Source organism: Chenopodium album, chromosome 1 (assembly GCF_948465745.1).
Source record: "Chenopodium album chromosome 1, dcCheAlbu1.1, whole genome shotgun sequence".
Taxonomy (NCBI): Eukaryota; Viridiplantae; Streptophyta; class Magnoliopsida; order Caryophyllales; family Amaranthaceae; genus Chenopodium; species Chenopodium album.
In genome coordinates this window covers 24,825,804-24,841,831 of record NC_137834.1, presented here as the reverse complement: position 1 = coordinate 24,841,831, position 16,028 = coordinate 24,825,804, and the positions used below count along the sequence as shown (strand labels likewise).

At 35.3% G+C, this 16,028-nt stretch overlaps 1 protein-coding gene and 1 non-coding gene across 2 annotated transcripts; one reads left to right on the top strand and one right to left on the bottom strand.

The window, feature by feature from the left end:
* Positions 1 to 10,121: 10,121 nt before the first annotated feature.
* LOC145629992 (uncharacterized) lies at positions 10,122 to 10,913 on the top strand. Its single transcript, XM_081682236.1, has 2 exons — positions 10,122 to 10,518; positions 10,627 to 10,913. Exons 1-2 carry the CDS (start codon positions 10,122 to 10,124, stop codon positions 10,911 to 10,913), a joined length of 684 nt encoding a protein of 227 aa, XP_081538362.1.
* A 2,372-nt stretch (positions 10,914 to 13,285) lies between these two features.
* Positions 13,286 to 13,392, bottom strand: LOC145566581 (small nucleolar RNA R71). Its single transcript, XR_014095452.1, has one exon. It is a non-coding gene; the product is annotated as a small nucleolar RNA R71 (small nucleolar RNA).
* Positions 13,393 to 16,028: the final 2,636 nt, after the last annotated feature.

The window sequence follows — 16,028 nt, the reverse complement described above, 5'->3', positions numbered from 1 at the left end:
CAGGTCATTTGAGACGCTTGGAGGGGAGAAATGATGGGAGGGGTGATGGATAAGCTTGCGCTAGTTGCTGTCAGATTAAAGTTTTGGAGTGCAATGAAATTTGATGAATTGGGTAAAGAGATTGCAAAAACAGAAGTTGCTCTCCACGAAGCTCAAAGAAGACCAATTTCGGCAGATAGCTGCAATGAGTGTATCGAGCTTGAAACGTCTTTTAGAGGAGCTTACTCAAAAGCAGGAGGCATATTGGTATATCCGTTCTCGTGTGGCGTAGGTAAAAAATGGTGATAAGAATACGAAATACTTTCATCATAAGGCCTCCCAAAGGCAAAGTAGAAACCACATCGAAGACCTTTTTTATGAGAATGATGTTTGGCTGGGGGATGAAGATAAATTAGAGCCCATCTTTACTACCTTTTACAAGAGGTTGTTTGAGACTTCTAACCCATCAGACGAGGTCTTGCAAGGATTGCTACAACATGTCAGAGAAGTAATTACTCCATAGATGAATGATGAATTGAAGAAACCATATACAAATTAAAGGAGGAAATTTTCTCAACTGTACAACTGTAGACACCAAATTTTGATCCCGCTTTTGTAATTATCACTATTATTATCTTTTATTATTATAGTTATTTTTTTGCAAATAATCATTATTATTTTTCCCAAATATTTTTATAACTTAATGACTTTTTTAAAAAAAAGAAAACAAGTAATAATAATGATTTTTATTCATAATTTCCAAAATACATGTTACAATTTGTACTTCAAAATATTGAAGTATAGCTAACACCACATGCATTTTTACCCTACTCCACCGAAGTAATTTTCGAGCCTTACTTGTGGATTAGCAAGTAAATTAATGCAGCCATTAGGAGGACCACTAGCCCCACAATGTACATGAAGTACACCCGTATCATCCTCATATCTTCCTCAAAAGTAAAGATAGGTTGATCTTCTTGGTTATCTTGAAACATGGTGGCCAAAATTAATGGTGATTTTTGTTTGGTTTTTTTCGGGTAAGGAGGGAGATGGAAGAAGATAAGAATTAAGTGGTGAGTAGAGATTTTGGATAAGGGTAATTTTCTTTTTATAGTAAAAGTGGGTATTTCATACGTATATGTATAATTACTATATAGTATAAAAGTACAATATTTTTTGTCTCGTCAGAGGAATATGTCATTTTCATTATAAACAAGTATTGTTTAACCCTTTTAAAGTATAATAATCATATTGGTGTGTTCACTTAGAGTAATCTTTTTTGTCTAGAGATTTTTACGATTTGTACAATACCCCATTATTTGGTCCATTTACCTATAAAAAGCCCACTAGTCCAAAGACTTGTACCCAACCGAGGTAGGGAAATGACAAACATTCCTTTTCCTGCAATAAAATAAGGAAAAATAAAAAAAATAAAAAAAAAATTATTGACATCATCAAAGCAAATTGGCGGGAAAAAAATTTATGTCAAAGTGACATGTGTACAATTTGGAAAATGCATGATGTCAGCAATGTTTTGTTTTAGTATTAGTTAATAGATGCTAACTAAGGGCTTGTTTGACATCATTTTTGGTTTTTTAGTTTCCTTTTTTTTTTTTAAAAATCAAAAACCAAAACACAGGCAAGAAAAAGATGTTTTCACTTTTCTGTTGTCAGTTTTCAAAATTATCATGATTTTAATAAGTTTATATAATTTTTTATTCATTATGGGACATATATCATATACTTTTAAATAACAAAAAACAAAAAAACAGAAAACCACATCAATGTCAAACGAACCCTAATGTGTTTGTTTCCATTCTATGTTACCAATAGGGGTGATGACGATATTAGGTGCTAAATTAGCCCTAAATCTTTCATTACTCCACATTAGAAAGTCAAGTCTATTGGTGAGGTGATAGGTTATAAAAGAGGGGGGTTAATTGCATTTTGCATGACATCTCTTTCTAATGCATTTTAAATATAAAAGGTTAACATAATCATGTGTTTGCCTAAGATATATTTTTAAGAATAATTTCCTTCTTAAAGTGAGCTTAAAGACCTAATGAATTAAGAGTTTATCTAAAGGATGTTCAAGAGTGAAGAGTTACTTACCACGTCCCAAAGATGGCCTATAAAACAACCCTTATGTCCAAAAGAAGTTCTATTTCTTTATCTCAAGTGATAGAACTTTTCAAGAGCTTTCCAACTGTATCTCACAATAATTTTTTCGATTTTTCTATGATATTTTAATTTTTTTTTAGTTTAAGCTATCAAAGAGATGAAATAGGCACGTTTTTCTCTTAATTTGTTTTGTTTTTTTTTTTTTTTTTTTTTTTTTTTTTTTTTGTGAATTTTTTTTTTATTAATTTATTTCCAAGAAACTAATGGTGTCATGGAACCTATATTACACTATATCATGTATTTATATTTATAGAACTTTATTGATTAAGGTTTTAAGTAACTTTAATTTTATCTAGAGATGACTTTAGAAGTAAGAATTATTCACAATCTTTAATTATAAAGAAATGTTTTAAAATCTTCAATTTTATTTTAAGAAGACTTCAGAAATAAGAGTTTTAACAAACTTAGAAATCTTTTATAATTTTGTGAACCTTCTTATTTCAAACCCTTTCGCGACACAAGAATGAATCGTAACTTTGCTTGTTTGTTTTAATAATTAATGATAGTTAATATAAGGTTATGGTCTCCTTTTCAAATTAAAACATGAGGTTAAGATTAATTATTTAGTTATATAAGGTTGTAACAATTATCCATCTCCATAAAAATAAGCTTATATCCAATTATAATTACCTGATGGATTAATTGACAGTCGGATATGATTAAATAGTTCATTGTTCCCTTTTATTTAGAAATAAGGCCTTGACAAGTGTCGTGTTTTATTTGGTCAATTCCATTAAGCCTAAACACATAACCCTTAAAACCTTACAAAAAATTACCCTTGAGTGATTTTAACCCAAAGTGAGATTATACAGTGAACCCTTACTGTTTCACTCCAAAAAATACCTTGACCCACTAAAAGTCGTCAATTGGGACGCATTTGTTGAATTTTCTTATTCAAAAGACATTTTTGATAATCACTTATCGGAGTGATTTTCCTCAACCAAGGTGGTTCATTTTACTTTTATGAGCGAATCCGTCAAAGATCACTAAAATCCCACTTAGAAAAAATGACGTTTATGTCAACAACCCAAATTAAAAAAAAAATCCCACTTAGAAAACATGGCGTCTGTCCAAACTACGAATGTTTTGATCCGAGAGTGAATTCAAAATCTCACTATGATCGGTACTGTTGGCGTCGCTCGAAGTGCGCCTACGTTAAAAGCATGTGGTGAATATGCTTGGCACTCATAGGAAGTGAGAATTGACATTACGATTAGGGACAAAGCAAAGTAGGGAGCCGCCAACAAGTTTTTAAGGAACTTGTAAACCGTTCACGTATCATAAAAAGGCAACCACGATAAGGGACAACGATAGACAACAATGATTGACCCGTGAAGGTTACACCCCATTCATAATCCATGAGATTACTAACTCCATATGGTTCGGAACCACGAAAGGAGGATCGGGGATGATAGTACGACGTGAGTCATGGAGTCACATTCGCTCGTATTGGCCTCTACTCGATTCTTATAGTGAAAAGCGATTCCTGCGATCTCAAAGGCATACAAACAAAATATTCAATTTGCTCCAAACTATTATTATGCTAAATTGGTTTAATATTAATGCAACATATTATTCTAAAATATTGTGATCACTTGATTAAACAACAAGATTAAAAAGGAACCTAAACCAGTTGTCCAAATTATCTTATTAGGCGTGATTTTTAATTACATATTCCCTTTAAACATGCAATATGGTGATCAATAATAACAATAGAATAAACATTAATACTGGAAGCAATTTAACAATAATAGCGTTAGTCAAATCAAATACAGAATAACCCTAATCATGATACTAGCAATATAAAAATAAAATAAGAGTAATTAAGTGAATCAATTACTCACTTTCCGCGTTTCCTTGAATTGCTACATCATGAATAAACTGTTAGTAACTACAATAAAAATAAATCAAATGGAAATTAAATTAAATTAAATAAAAATTATAGTTAATTTGGTCCAAACCCTCAGTTAATTCTACCTTTCACGCCTTGGTTTAAGTATAGAACTTTGGGTTAAGTATGAACTCCTTGGAGTGCTTAAGGAAGGAATGAAAGAATAGGGAGGCTAGTGTTTTAGGATAAAGAGTGAGAAGAGAATTATTTGATGATCAAGATTGTTGATGATTGAAAAGGGGTGATATGACCTCTATTTATAGAGAAAAAAGAAGGGTCGAAAAAACAAGATAAAATCCGAATTAAATCGGAATAAAACTCGATAGACTGCAGTTTTTGCGGTTTTTGTTTTTATCATATCTTTTGATCCAGAAATTGGAATAAGATGAATAAGATATTGTTGGAAAGCTCTTGAAGTCTAATTTCTAAACCAATTAGAATCAGATTAAAATATTATATAAAATAAAAGATATGGCCGAAATAGTGAGACGGTGTCAGTTTTGGATAGAGTTTGACATTTTATTCATATCTTTTCCGTTATAGCTCGGAATTGATATTATAATATATCATTGGAAAGATAATTTCGAGGGCTATCCAACCATATAAAATTTGTATAAAAACTATGAGGCACGAAAATAATATCTGTCTATCTTTGAACGTCTTTCAATTCGGATAGAATTAGGATTTTCAAAAAGAAAAGTTTTATTCAATTTCAAACTATTTAATCTTATCTTTTCAAAAAGGATAATCAAGATCTTTTAGAAACTTATATAAGCTTCTAATTAATCCTAATTGGTTTAGGAATGGGATTAAATAATTTGGACCCTCCACATGATCATTGGGTCATAGGTAAGGTGGGCTTAGGTTCGGTTTGGGCTCAATTTAATATTTTGGCCATAACTTATTCGTTATAACCCATATTTGGGTTTATAATATATCGTTGGAAAGCTCTTTTAAAGCCCCATCCAAATATTCAATCATTGGACACAAATTATGGACCAAAATAAACTGGATTAAACGTTTTATAAAAAGGACACGAAATGAATGATTTTAAAGGATACGAAATGAATTATTTTGGGTTTAAAGGCATGAAAAGAGGAAAATAAGTGAAGGTTTGGGGAAATCGGCTAGGAATTGGGTTGGTTTATGAAATGAAAATATGGATTTGAATATGGATTTAAGCACTCCAAGATTAAATACTAAACCCAACCAATAATGGCGCTGAAAGGTTGTTCATCATCGACTTTGGTTTTGGGGAGACATTTTTAGGTGCCTACAGGTACATAGGGGTGTTCAAAAATACTCGACCCGACTGACCTGACCTGCTGACCCGGTGTAAATTAGCCGGGTAGTTTTTACAAAAAAATCAATTTTGCAGGTCGGGTACCCGACCTGAGAAATTTGTGTGGTTGTCGGGTCGGGTCACGGGCCGATCTTTATAGCTGGCGGGTACCCGAAGACCCGTTAAGTAATTTTTAAATTTTTTTATTTCTTCTGGATCTTTAGTTGCTGTTAGGGTTTATTGGCCACTTTTCCCCTGTATTCCTCACTCTCTCCTCTTTCATCTTCTCTTCTCACAATCTCACCTATCTCTCTTTCTTTGGTTATTTTTTCCTCTAATCTCCATATTCATCTTACATTATTTCATTTCTTCTCTCGATCTTGCCTACAATTGTAATATCTACTCCTTGAATTCGTGACTCATGGTCGTTCTTATTCATCAATGGATCTCGTGATTCACATCGTCAACCAATCGATCTATTTCACCACTTCCAATTCATTGCAGGTTTGTAGTTGAAGCGCATAGATGATGAAGCAAGTGTAACAACGCAGTAAATCATTGAGCTACATCAGTACTACCAATTACCAAAGTACTAATGGTCTTTTTTATTATTATTAATATTTTTGTTTATTTTTTATGTATTATTAATTGATATACTCCTCCACTAGTTCCTTCCTTATTTCCATTCGTCTACTAAGTATTATTTTTAGAGTAGATCTTTTGTTTTTATGTTTGGTTGTTTAGATACCAATAAATATATATTTCCCTCTATTTTTCACTTTTAATTCTTTGTTAGTTTAAACTTGTTTGTGATATTGATTATTTATTTGCGTCTTGGTATTGTGTGAAGGTTAGATTGGTAGTAAACGAACTGTGCCTCTTTTTCAAATTTTTGGGCAGCAAATTGTTATGGTAACAAATTCGGGTACCCTATGACCCGACTCGAGAATTCGGGTACCCAAAAACCGGGTACCTAGTTTTCTCGGGTCGAGTCATGGGCCGCATTTTGAAGTACCCGGATCTGAACACCCCTATCGGTACGTAGTGCAACTTTGGTGCTAAAACCTACCTTATATTAATTATTATATCATATTCTTTGTGATTAACATGTTTTAAAACTTGATTTTTAGCAACACAATAGTAAGAGTTCGTTCCTTAGAACAGAAGGGAAGACGAGTTCCAGATGTTCGATTCTCTTAACCTAAACCCCGAACCCTGTGCCTTATTTATCTTTTTGGAGTTAAAATTGATTTCTTTTTTTAGTTTTATTTCTTAAAATTGATTGTTTTAAAATCTGTCCTTATTCGGATAAAAATAAGGTGGCGACTCTAAATGTTGTTTATAAGTCTTATCAGACACTTAAGTGGAAACTTATAGACTAATATTTGTCCACCAAAAACCAGGTTCCACAATGTAGGCGTCGTTCGAAGTGCGCCTACGTTAAAGCATGTTGTGAATATGCTTGGCACTCTTAGGAAGTAGGAATTGACATATATGATTAGGGACAACGATTAGGGACAAGGAAAGTAGGGAGCCGCCAACAAGTTTTTAAGGAACTTGTAAACCGTTCATGGATCATAAAAGACAACCACGATTAAGGGACAATGAAAGGCAACAACGATTGACCCGTGAAGGTTACACCCCATTCATAATCCATGAGATTACTAACTCCATATGGTTCGGAACCATGAAAGGAGGATCAGGGATGATGGTACGAAGTGAGTCATGGAGTCACATTCACCCTTATTGGCCTCTACTTGATTCTTATAGTGAAAAGTGATTCCTGCGATCTCAAAGGCATGCAAACAAATACTCAAATTTTCCAAACTATTATTATGCTAAATTGGTTGAATATTAATGCAGCACATAATTCTAATATATTAGTGATCATTTTATTAAACAATAAGATTAAAAAGGAACCTAAATCGGTCGTCCAAATTATCTTATTAGGCGTGATTTTCAATTACATATTCCCTTTAACATGCAATGTGGTGATCAATAAATATAATAAAATAAGCATTAATATTGGAAGCAATTCAACAATAAATTGTTAGTCAAATCAAATATAATAATCCTATCATGATGCTAGAAATTAAATTAATAGGAGTAATTAAGTGAATTAATTACTCCCTTTTCGCGTTTCCTTGAATTGCTACATCATGAATAAACTGTTAGTAACTTCAATTAAAATATAAATCAAATGAAAATAATTAAAAAAAAAGATAAAAAAATAGAGTTGATTTGGTCCAAACCCTCTGTCAATTATACCTTTTACGCCTTTGTTTAAGTATAGAACTTTGGGTATTGTATGGACTCCTTAGAGTGCTTAAGGAATGAAAGAATAGGGAGGCTAGTGTTTAGGCTAAAGAGGGAGAAGAGAATTATTTTTATGATCAAGCTTGTTCATGATTGAAAAAGGGGAGATATGACCTCTATTTATAAGGAAAAAGAAGGCTCGAAGAATTAAGAAAAGATAAGAATTCGAATTGGAATAATACTCTTGCGATAGACAACAGCTTTTGCGGTTTTTGTTTTTATCATATCTTTTGATTCAAAAATCGGAATAAGATAAAAAAATATGTCGTTGGAAAGCGGTTGAAGTCTACTTTCTAAAACAATTAGAATCAGATTAAAATATTTTGTAGAATAAAATATATGGCTGAAATAGTGAGACGGTGTAAGTTTTGGATAGAGTTTGATATTTCATTTATATCTTTTTCGTTATAGCTCGGAATTGATATTATAATATATAATTGGAAATATAATTTCAAGGGCTATCCAAAAATTTAAGATTTGGATAAAAACTATGAGGCACAAAAATAATATCTGTCTATCTTTGAACGTCTTTCAATTCAAATAAAATTAGGATTTTCAAAAAGAAAAGTTTTATTCAATTTCAAACTCTTTACTCTTATCTTTTCAAAAGGATAATTAAAATCTTTTAGAAACTTATAGAAGATTCTAATTAATCCTAATTGGTTTAGAAATGGGATTAAATCCTTTGGACCCTTTACATGATCATTGGGTCGTAGGTAAGATGGGCTTAGGTTCGGTTTGTGCCCAGTTTATTTTGGTCATAACTTATTTGTTATAACTCGGATTTGGGATTATAATATATTGTTGGAAAGCTCTTTTCAAACCCCATCCAACTATTCAATCATTGGACCTAGATTATGGACCAAAATAAACTGAACTTAACATTTTTATAAAAAGGACACGAAATAAATGATTTTAAAGGATACGAAATGAATTATTTTGGGTTTAAAGGCACAAAAAGATGAAAACAAGTTATGGTTTGGGGAAATGGGCTAAGATTTGGGTTGGTTTATGAAATGGAAATATGGATTTAAGCACTCCAAGATTAAATATTTAACCCGACCAATAATGGCGGTGAAAGGTTGTTCATCATCAAGTTTTGTTTTGGGGAGACATTTTTAGGTGTCTACATACAACAACATATGCAACCTTGTAAAGCCCCGATCCCGGACGGTTGCATGCTATTTTTTATCAACGTTTTTGGCATATTATTGGTGAGGATGTGTTTAGTTTTGTTAGTACTATCTTACATGGGGCCCCTTTCCCTTGTAATGTAAACAAAACTAATATTGTATTGATCTCAAATGTTAAAAATCCCACTAATATGTCTGAGTTTAGGCCTACAAGTCTGTGTAATGATTTGTATAAGCTAGCCTCGAAAGCCCTTGTAATGAGATTGAAAAATATACTCCCTAATGTGGTGTCGAAAAACCAGAGTGCCTTTGTTCTGGGTAGATTGATCACAGATAATGCTCTCATAGCCCTTGAAATTTTTCATACTATGAAGCATCGTAATAAGGGTCGCAGAGGTCATATTGCCATGAAACTAGATATGAGTAAGGCTTATGACAGAGTTGAATGGGGTTTTTTTTTAAAGAAGTTGCTTCTCACTATGGGTTTTGATGGGAGGTGGGTGAATTTTATTATGGATGTGTTACTTCAGTGTCTTATTCTTTTGTCATCAGAGGGGGTGTATATAGTGTTGTCTCCCCATCTAGAGGAATAAGACAAGGGAATCCGCTCTCTCTGTATCTTTTTATTCTGGTTGCTGATGCTTTTTCTAGTATGTTGCAGAATAAAGTCGATAATTGAGAGATTCATGGTGTTAAGGCTAGCCGGAATGGCCCCGAGGTTTCTAATCTTTTATTTGCGGATGACAGTTTACTTTTTGCTAGAGCCACTAGACATGAATGCTACAAAATAGTTGAGGTTCTCAACCAATATGAAGCAGCATCCGGGCAGAAAATTAATTATGATAAGTCAAAGGTTTCGTTTAGCAGAGGAGTTAGAACTAAGCAAAGGGCGGAAATTTTGGGTCTTCTGAACATAAGGCTAGTAGAGAGACATGAGAACTATTTAGGAATTCCTACCATCACCGGAGAGTAAAAAAATGCGATTTTTAATGCACTTCTTATAAGAAACGGGAAGAAACTTCAAGGGTGGAAAGAGAAGCTTCTTTCAAGAGCAGGGAAAGAGATCCTTTTAAAATCGGTTATTCAATCTATTCCAACATATCTTATGGGAGTTTACAAGCTTCCGGCTTTGGTTTTGTCCTCTATCCAATCGTCTATGGCCCGGTTTTTTTGGGGGCATGATGGAGTGCGGAAGAAAATACATTGGAAGAGTTAGGATTGGATGTGCACCCCTAAATTTTTTGGGGGAATGGGTTTTAGGGATCTCTCAGTCTTTAATGATGCCTTATTGGGAAGGCAAATTTAGAGGTTGATTAGGGGCAAGAACATTGGAAGAGTCATGAAAGCAAAATACTTTTTGAAGTATTTGATTCTTGATGCTTCGTTGGGGTTCTCTACTAGTTACTCCTGGAGAAGTATTTGGAGCGCCAAGGCTCTTTTTAAAGAAGGTCTTGCTTGGAGAGTCAGGAGGGGAACAAACATTGATGTATGGAAATATCCTTGGATTGTGGATGAGGAGGGTCGCTTTTCCACCACGGCTGCCGTTGAAGGGGTGTTTAAAGTCAATGAATTAGAAAGCATGGAGTGGGATATGAGCAAAATTGAGGAAACTTTCAATGCACGGGATATGAGGTGTATCTTGGCAATTCCTCTTAGCAAACAAAATATGCTTGATGAACTTAGCTGGGAGTTTTCGAAGGACGGGTGTTATTCTATTCGTAATGCTTACACTTTGGGTAAAGGAATTAATTTGGATACTTTCCATGCTGCGTGGGTGGTTATATGGAGTCTTGATGTTGCACCAAAGATAAGACACTTTCTCTGAAGAGTATGTACAAGTACAGTACCTGTGCGTAGTCTTATGAAGCACCGCCACTTGATTGAAGAAGCTGCCTGCTCGTGGTGCAATGTGGAGGAGGAGACTGCTGCCAATAGCCTCATCAGGTGCCCGCACTCGAGATCGCTTTGGGATGCTTGCTGCTATGCAGAACTTATTGCAGATTATGAGGAATTGAGCCTATGTGATATAATTGCTAGCTGGAAGACAAAAGATCCTGCCCTTAAACGTAGAGATGCAACTCTCACATGGGTAATATGGCATGAGAGAAGCTTGAATATTTTTGAAGGATGAGAAACTCCACTTGAGGTGGTTCAGGCTCGGGTTTTCAAGTTGGTGGAGGAACAACTTAATTATGGGGCTCGTATTTATGAACAACCGGCTCAAAGACGTGCTGCTAGCTCCAAGGTTTGGATCCTAACACCTGCGGGTGTCTTAAGATTAATGTTGATGCGTCTTTAAGTGAAGAGGGATGGGTTAGCTTGGAAGTGGTGGCGAGAAATTCCCAAGGTGAGGTTTCCTTTGCTGTTGTCCATCGGCAGAGAGCAGGCTAGTGATATGTCCAATTTATATAGTGTTTTACCCCCGTCCCTTGGTCATAATTAGTTGTGTTTTTGTCTCTTTAGAGCCACTTTTAATACTAATTAGTGTTTTCTAGTGTTTTTGTAGTTTTGCTTGAGTTTTGTAGGAAATTGCACATTTGGAGCGTTTTCCGGGTTTTTCATGAAGCAACTACGAGCATTAAGATAACACAACCGTCTTTGAAGCCCAGGACCGGTTAGAGCCGGTGATTAAGGGCTCGGTGTGTGATACCGGGGCATTTGGACCGAGTATTCAAGACCCGAAGAGGAAATCCGAATTGGGCCGAAGAATCGAGCCCAATCGAAGTCCAAGTCTCGAAGAAGAAGCCGGGCCCGATCGGGCAAGTATGCGCCCGATCAGGCGGGCGCGCACAAGGATGCACCAGCAAGAAGGCGCGCCCGATTGGGTGAGCGTAAGCTCGATCGGGCGCGGCTGCCCAGGAAGAGCGAGGGAAAAAAGGCGGGTTCACCCGATCGGGCGCGTGTTTTTAGAGGACCTGATTGTCGAGATTTTTAGTTTTCAATTAGGATTTGTTTTAGGGATGTTTAAGTATGATTTTTGTATGTAATTTTGATTACTTTCTTTTTTAGACTTTCTCTCACTACTTAGGATATTTTCTCTCTCTTAAATTCTCTCAACTTTGTTCTTAATTCCATTCCTTAATCCAGATTTCTTTTGGTAACAATTTCTTCTCTTTTAATTTCAGTTATTTTCTTTAATTCTCTCATGATGTCTTGTTTTATTATTTTGAGTTGTTTAGATTTAATTATGCTTGAGTAGTTTTATTTCTCGGGTTTATGGGGATCTAATAAATAATATGAAGGGGTAATTTGTGATTGTTGATTATCAATGCTTATTTAATTTCCTATTGATTGATTTAATGCTATGCAATTAGGTTTAGCTTGATTTAATTGTATGAGTTTAGCAATATTAATTCGAGATTCGACAGATGAGAATTGATGTTTAGGCTTAGTTTCAATAGGCGGACTAATTTATAAATGGTTAAGTCGAGATTCGAGATATGAGATTTAATACCGGTAAATTAACTATGTGATTGTAATACGTAGCGAAAGCCCTTTATAATTTGATTAATTGATGCTTGATGAATGCTTATTATGATTTGCCCTGGAATATTGTTTATTAGTGAACCTATGCCCTAGGTTTTCCCTTCATTGATTTACATCCTCTTTTTATTCCCTTCCTACTTTTACCTTTTGTAGTTTAATTACTCTTTTACAACAAATTTGGTTACTTGATAATTTAGATTGCTTCTAATTAATTAGGAATAAATTGACCTGTTTCCCTGTGGTTCGACCCTTCTTCCCTATCTACATATTTAGTGGATTTAGGTTTTATTTTTGATTAGGTGAATACGACTTGAGCCTGTCAAATTTTGGCGCCGTTGCCGGGGAAATGGTTTTATTTTTATTTTCTGATTAATTTTGTAGTCTAGATTATCCCCTCTTGTCTCAGAGAACGTTAGTTCTTTGAGGCAATTCTCATATTTGTCTTTTAGTTCCTTGTTTATGCCCAGGTGTTCCAGATCAGGTTACATCCCATTCGATCCTGAGACTGAGCGCTCGTTTCATAGGCAAAGGAACCTTTATAGACAAATTCTGGCAGGTTCTGAGGAAGATAACAATCGAAGAGACCCTCCATCTGATTCTAGTGACGCAGAAATTCGTTCAGATACAGAATTTGAGATGATGGCTCAAAAGAAGCTCAGTGACTACTCGCAGCCGAAGCTCACAGATTTCCCGCACCTTACTCCCACTCCAGCTCTCGATGGAGTTCAATTTGAAATCAAGCCCCAATTTATCACTATGATAGAGAGGAAGCAATTTAGCGCAGCTAAGGGTGAAGATCCCAATCTTCATATTGCAGATTTCTGCCAGTATTGTAACACCATTAGACAAGTCGGGGTCACGCAAGACCAAATCAGGGAGATTCTTTTTCCCTTTTCATTATATGGCAAAACTAAATTATGGTTTAATGGTTTGAATAGAAATTCACTTGGTATTACTGACTGGGAAACTCTTGTTTTGAATTTCTATAATAAATATTACCCTGTAGAGAGAACAGCTGTACTAAGGAGTGCTATTCAGAACTTCGCTCAAGAGGCCGATGAAACTCTACATGAGGCTTGGGAGAGGTTCAAGGATCTACAGAGAGAATTCCCCCACCACAATCTAGCACAATGGCAATTGATCCAAGCGTTCTACAATGGACTTGGAAATTTATCTAGATCAGTTCTAGATTCTGCAGCTAGTGGGATATTCATGAAATTAAATGTGGACGATGCCGGACAGGTTATCGAAGATATGGCAATACACAATTCCTAATATGGGAATCCGAGAGGGTTTGCAAATAAAGGAAAACATAATGTCGATTCCGTATCCTTTTTGCAAGCTCAACTAACATCTATTTATAAAAAATTAGATAATCTTACTGCTACTCCTAACTCTGTAGCTAATGTTTCTGCTGTTGCTAACAATGAAGCTTTTTGTGAAAATTGTGGAATTGTAGGGCATTGGGAGCAAGATTGTAGGAGTTCCATGGAACAAGTTAATGCCTTCCAAACCTATAGGCAAAATAACCCATATTCCAACTCTTTTAATCCTGGCTACCGGAATCATCCATATCTTTCGTATCGGAGCACCAATGTACAAAACCCTCCACCTCCACAACAACAACCTCCACCACAGCAGAAATATTACCATCCAAATTATGGCCAGAAAATCCAAGCATAACCCTCATCATCTTCTGACCCTGCTACGACAGAAATTAGAACAATGCTTACTAACATGCAAAAGCATATGGAGAGTAGGGATGCGCAAATTGATTCTATTTTAGCCCACAATAAAATCATGGATAATCAAATTGCACAACTTTCATCTACCCTACAAACCCGTCAGCAGGGAGCTCTACCATCACAACCTATCCATCCTACAGATCATGCCAATGCGATCACTCTAAGGAGTGGTTCACATTATGATGGACCTCCTATGCCAAAGGAAGATGGACCAGTTCCTGATCCATATTCCTCTATACCAAACGCTAATCCTGCTAACCCTGCAGGGATACAAACAGATACTAACCCTTCTAATGTTTCTTTGCAGGGTAAATCTCCGGATAAGGGAGGAGATGTGCAGATCCTAGTTATCAAACTACCGTTCCCTAATAGACAATTGAAGAATAAGTTTGATAAACAATTCGGTAAGTTCTTAGAGGTTGTGAAAAACCTGCAGGTAAAAGTTCCTTTCACTGATTTAATCACTCAGGTTCATGCATATGCTAAATTTATGAAAGACATTCTGACTAAGAAAAGGGCCTTTAATGAGGTAGAAAATGTAGCCTTTAAAGAGGAATGTAGTGCCTTATTGCAAAATAAATCCCTTCCTAAATTAAAGGATCCTGGTAGTTTTTCTATCCCTTGTCATATAGGGAATGTTTTTATTGATAAAGCTTTGTGTGATTTGGGTGCCAGTGTCAGTGTTATGCCATCATCTGTCTGTGCTAAACTTAATATGGGTGCTTTAAAAGTTACTAATATAACTTTGCAAATGGTAGATCGTTCTGTAAAATACCCTCTAGGTATTTTAGAGGATGTCCCTGTCAGAGTTGGTAAATTTTTTATCCCTGTTGATTTTGTAGTTTTAGACATGGCTAAGGATACACAAATACCCATTATATTAGGTAGGCCTTTCCTCCATACTGCAGGAGCCATTATTAATGTAAAAAATGGTAAACTAACCCTTTCTGTTGGTGATGATAATATTACTTTTAATTTAGGGAAAGTTTTGAAAGGGCCTATGCTAGAGGAAAATTGTTGTTTTATTGATATAACTGATATAATGGACGATATTTGTGATGATAGCTTGCCACAGGTTCTTGCAAGGGATCCCCTAGAGGAAATTCTTTGTGGGAATTTATCTGCAGATAATGCAAGCGTCTGGGGTAATGAAGTACAGGATATTGAAAGAGCTATTTCCTTAAAAGAGTTAGACCCCAAAGAGACATTGAAGGTAGTAAATTTAGTTCAGGAATCGAAACCTGCAGAGGTCAAGAAACCTGAACTAAAACCTCTCCCTTCTCACTTAAAATATATTTTTCTAGATGAGCAGGAACTACACCCAATGATCATCAGTACTGCACTTAATGACCTACAAACTTCCCAACTTCTAGGGGTTCTTCAAACCCATAAGAAAGCAATTGGGTATAGTATTGATAATCTCAAGGGTATTAGCCCTGATTTTTGTATGCACAGGATACATTTAGAGGATAACTATAAGCCTTGCATTAAACCCCAAAGAAGATTGAATCCTAACATGCAGGAAGTAGTCAAGAAAGAGGTTATGAAATTACTTGATGCAGGTATTATCTATCCTATTTCCGACTCCAAGTGGTAAGTCCTGTGCAGGTAGTGCCTAAAAAAGGTAGGATGACTGTGATCACTAATGAGAAAAATGAATTAATTCCCACTAGAATTGTAATAGGGTGGCGTATGTGCATTGACTATCGTAGATTAAATATCGCCACTAAAAAGGACCACTTCCCCCTCCCCTTTATAGATCAAATGCTTGAGAGGTTAGCTAACCATAAGTTCTTTTGCTATTTGGATGGGTATTCGGGATTTTTCCAAATTCCGATTCACCCTGAAGATCAGGAAAAGACAACCTTTACATGCCCTTATGGTACTTTTGCATATCGTAGGATGCCTTTTGGTTTATGTAATGCCCCCGCTACCTTTCAACGTTGTATGATGAGCATCTTTTCTGATTTCATAGAGTCTATTATGGAAGTCTTTATGAATGATTTTAGCGTGTA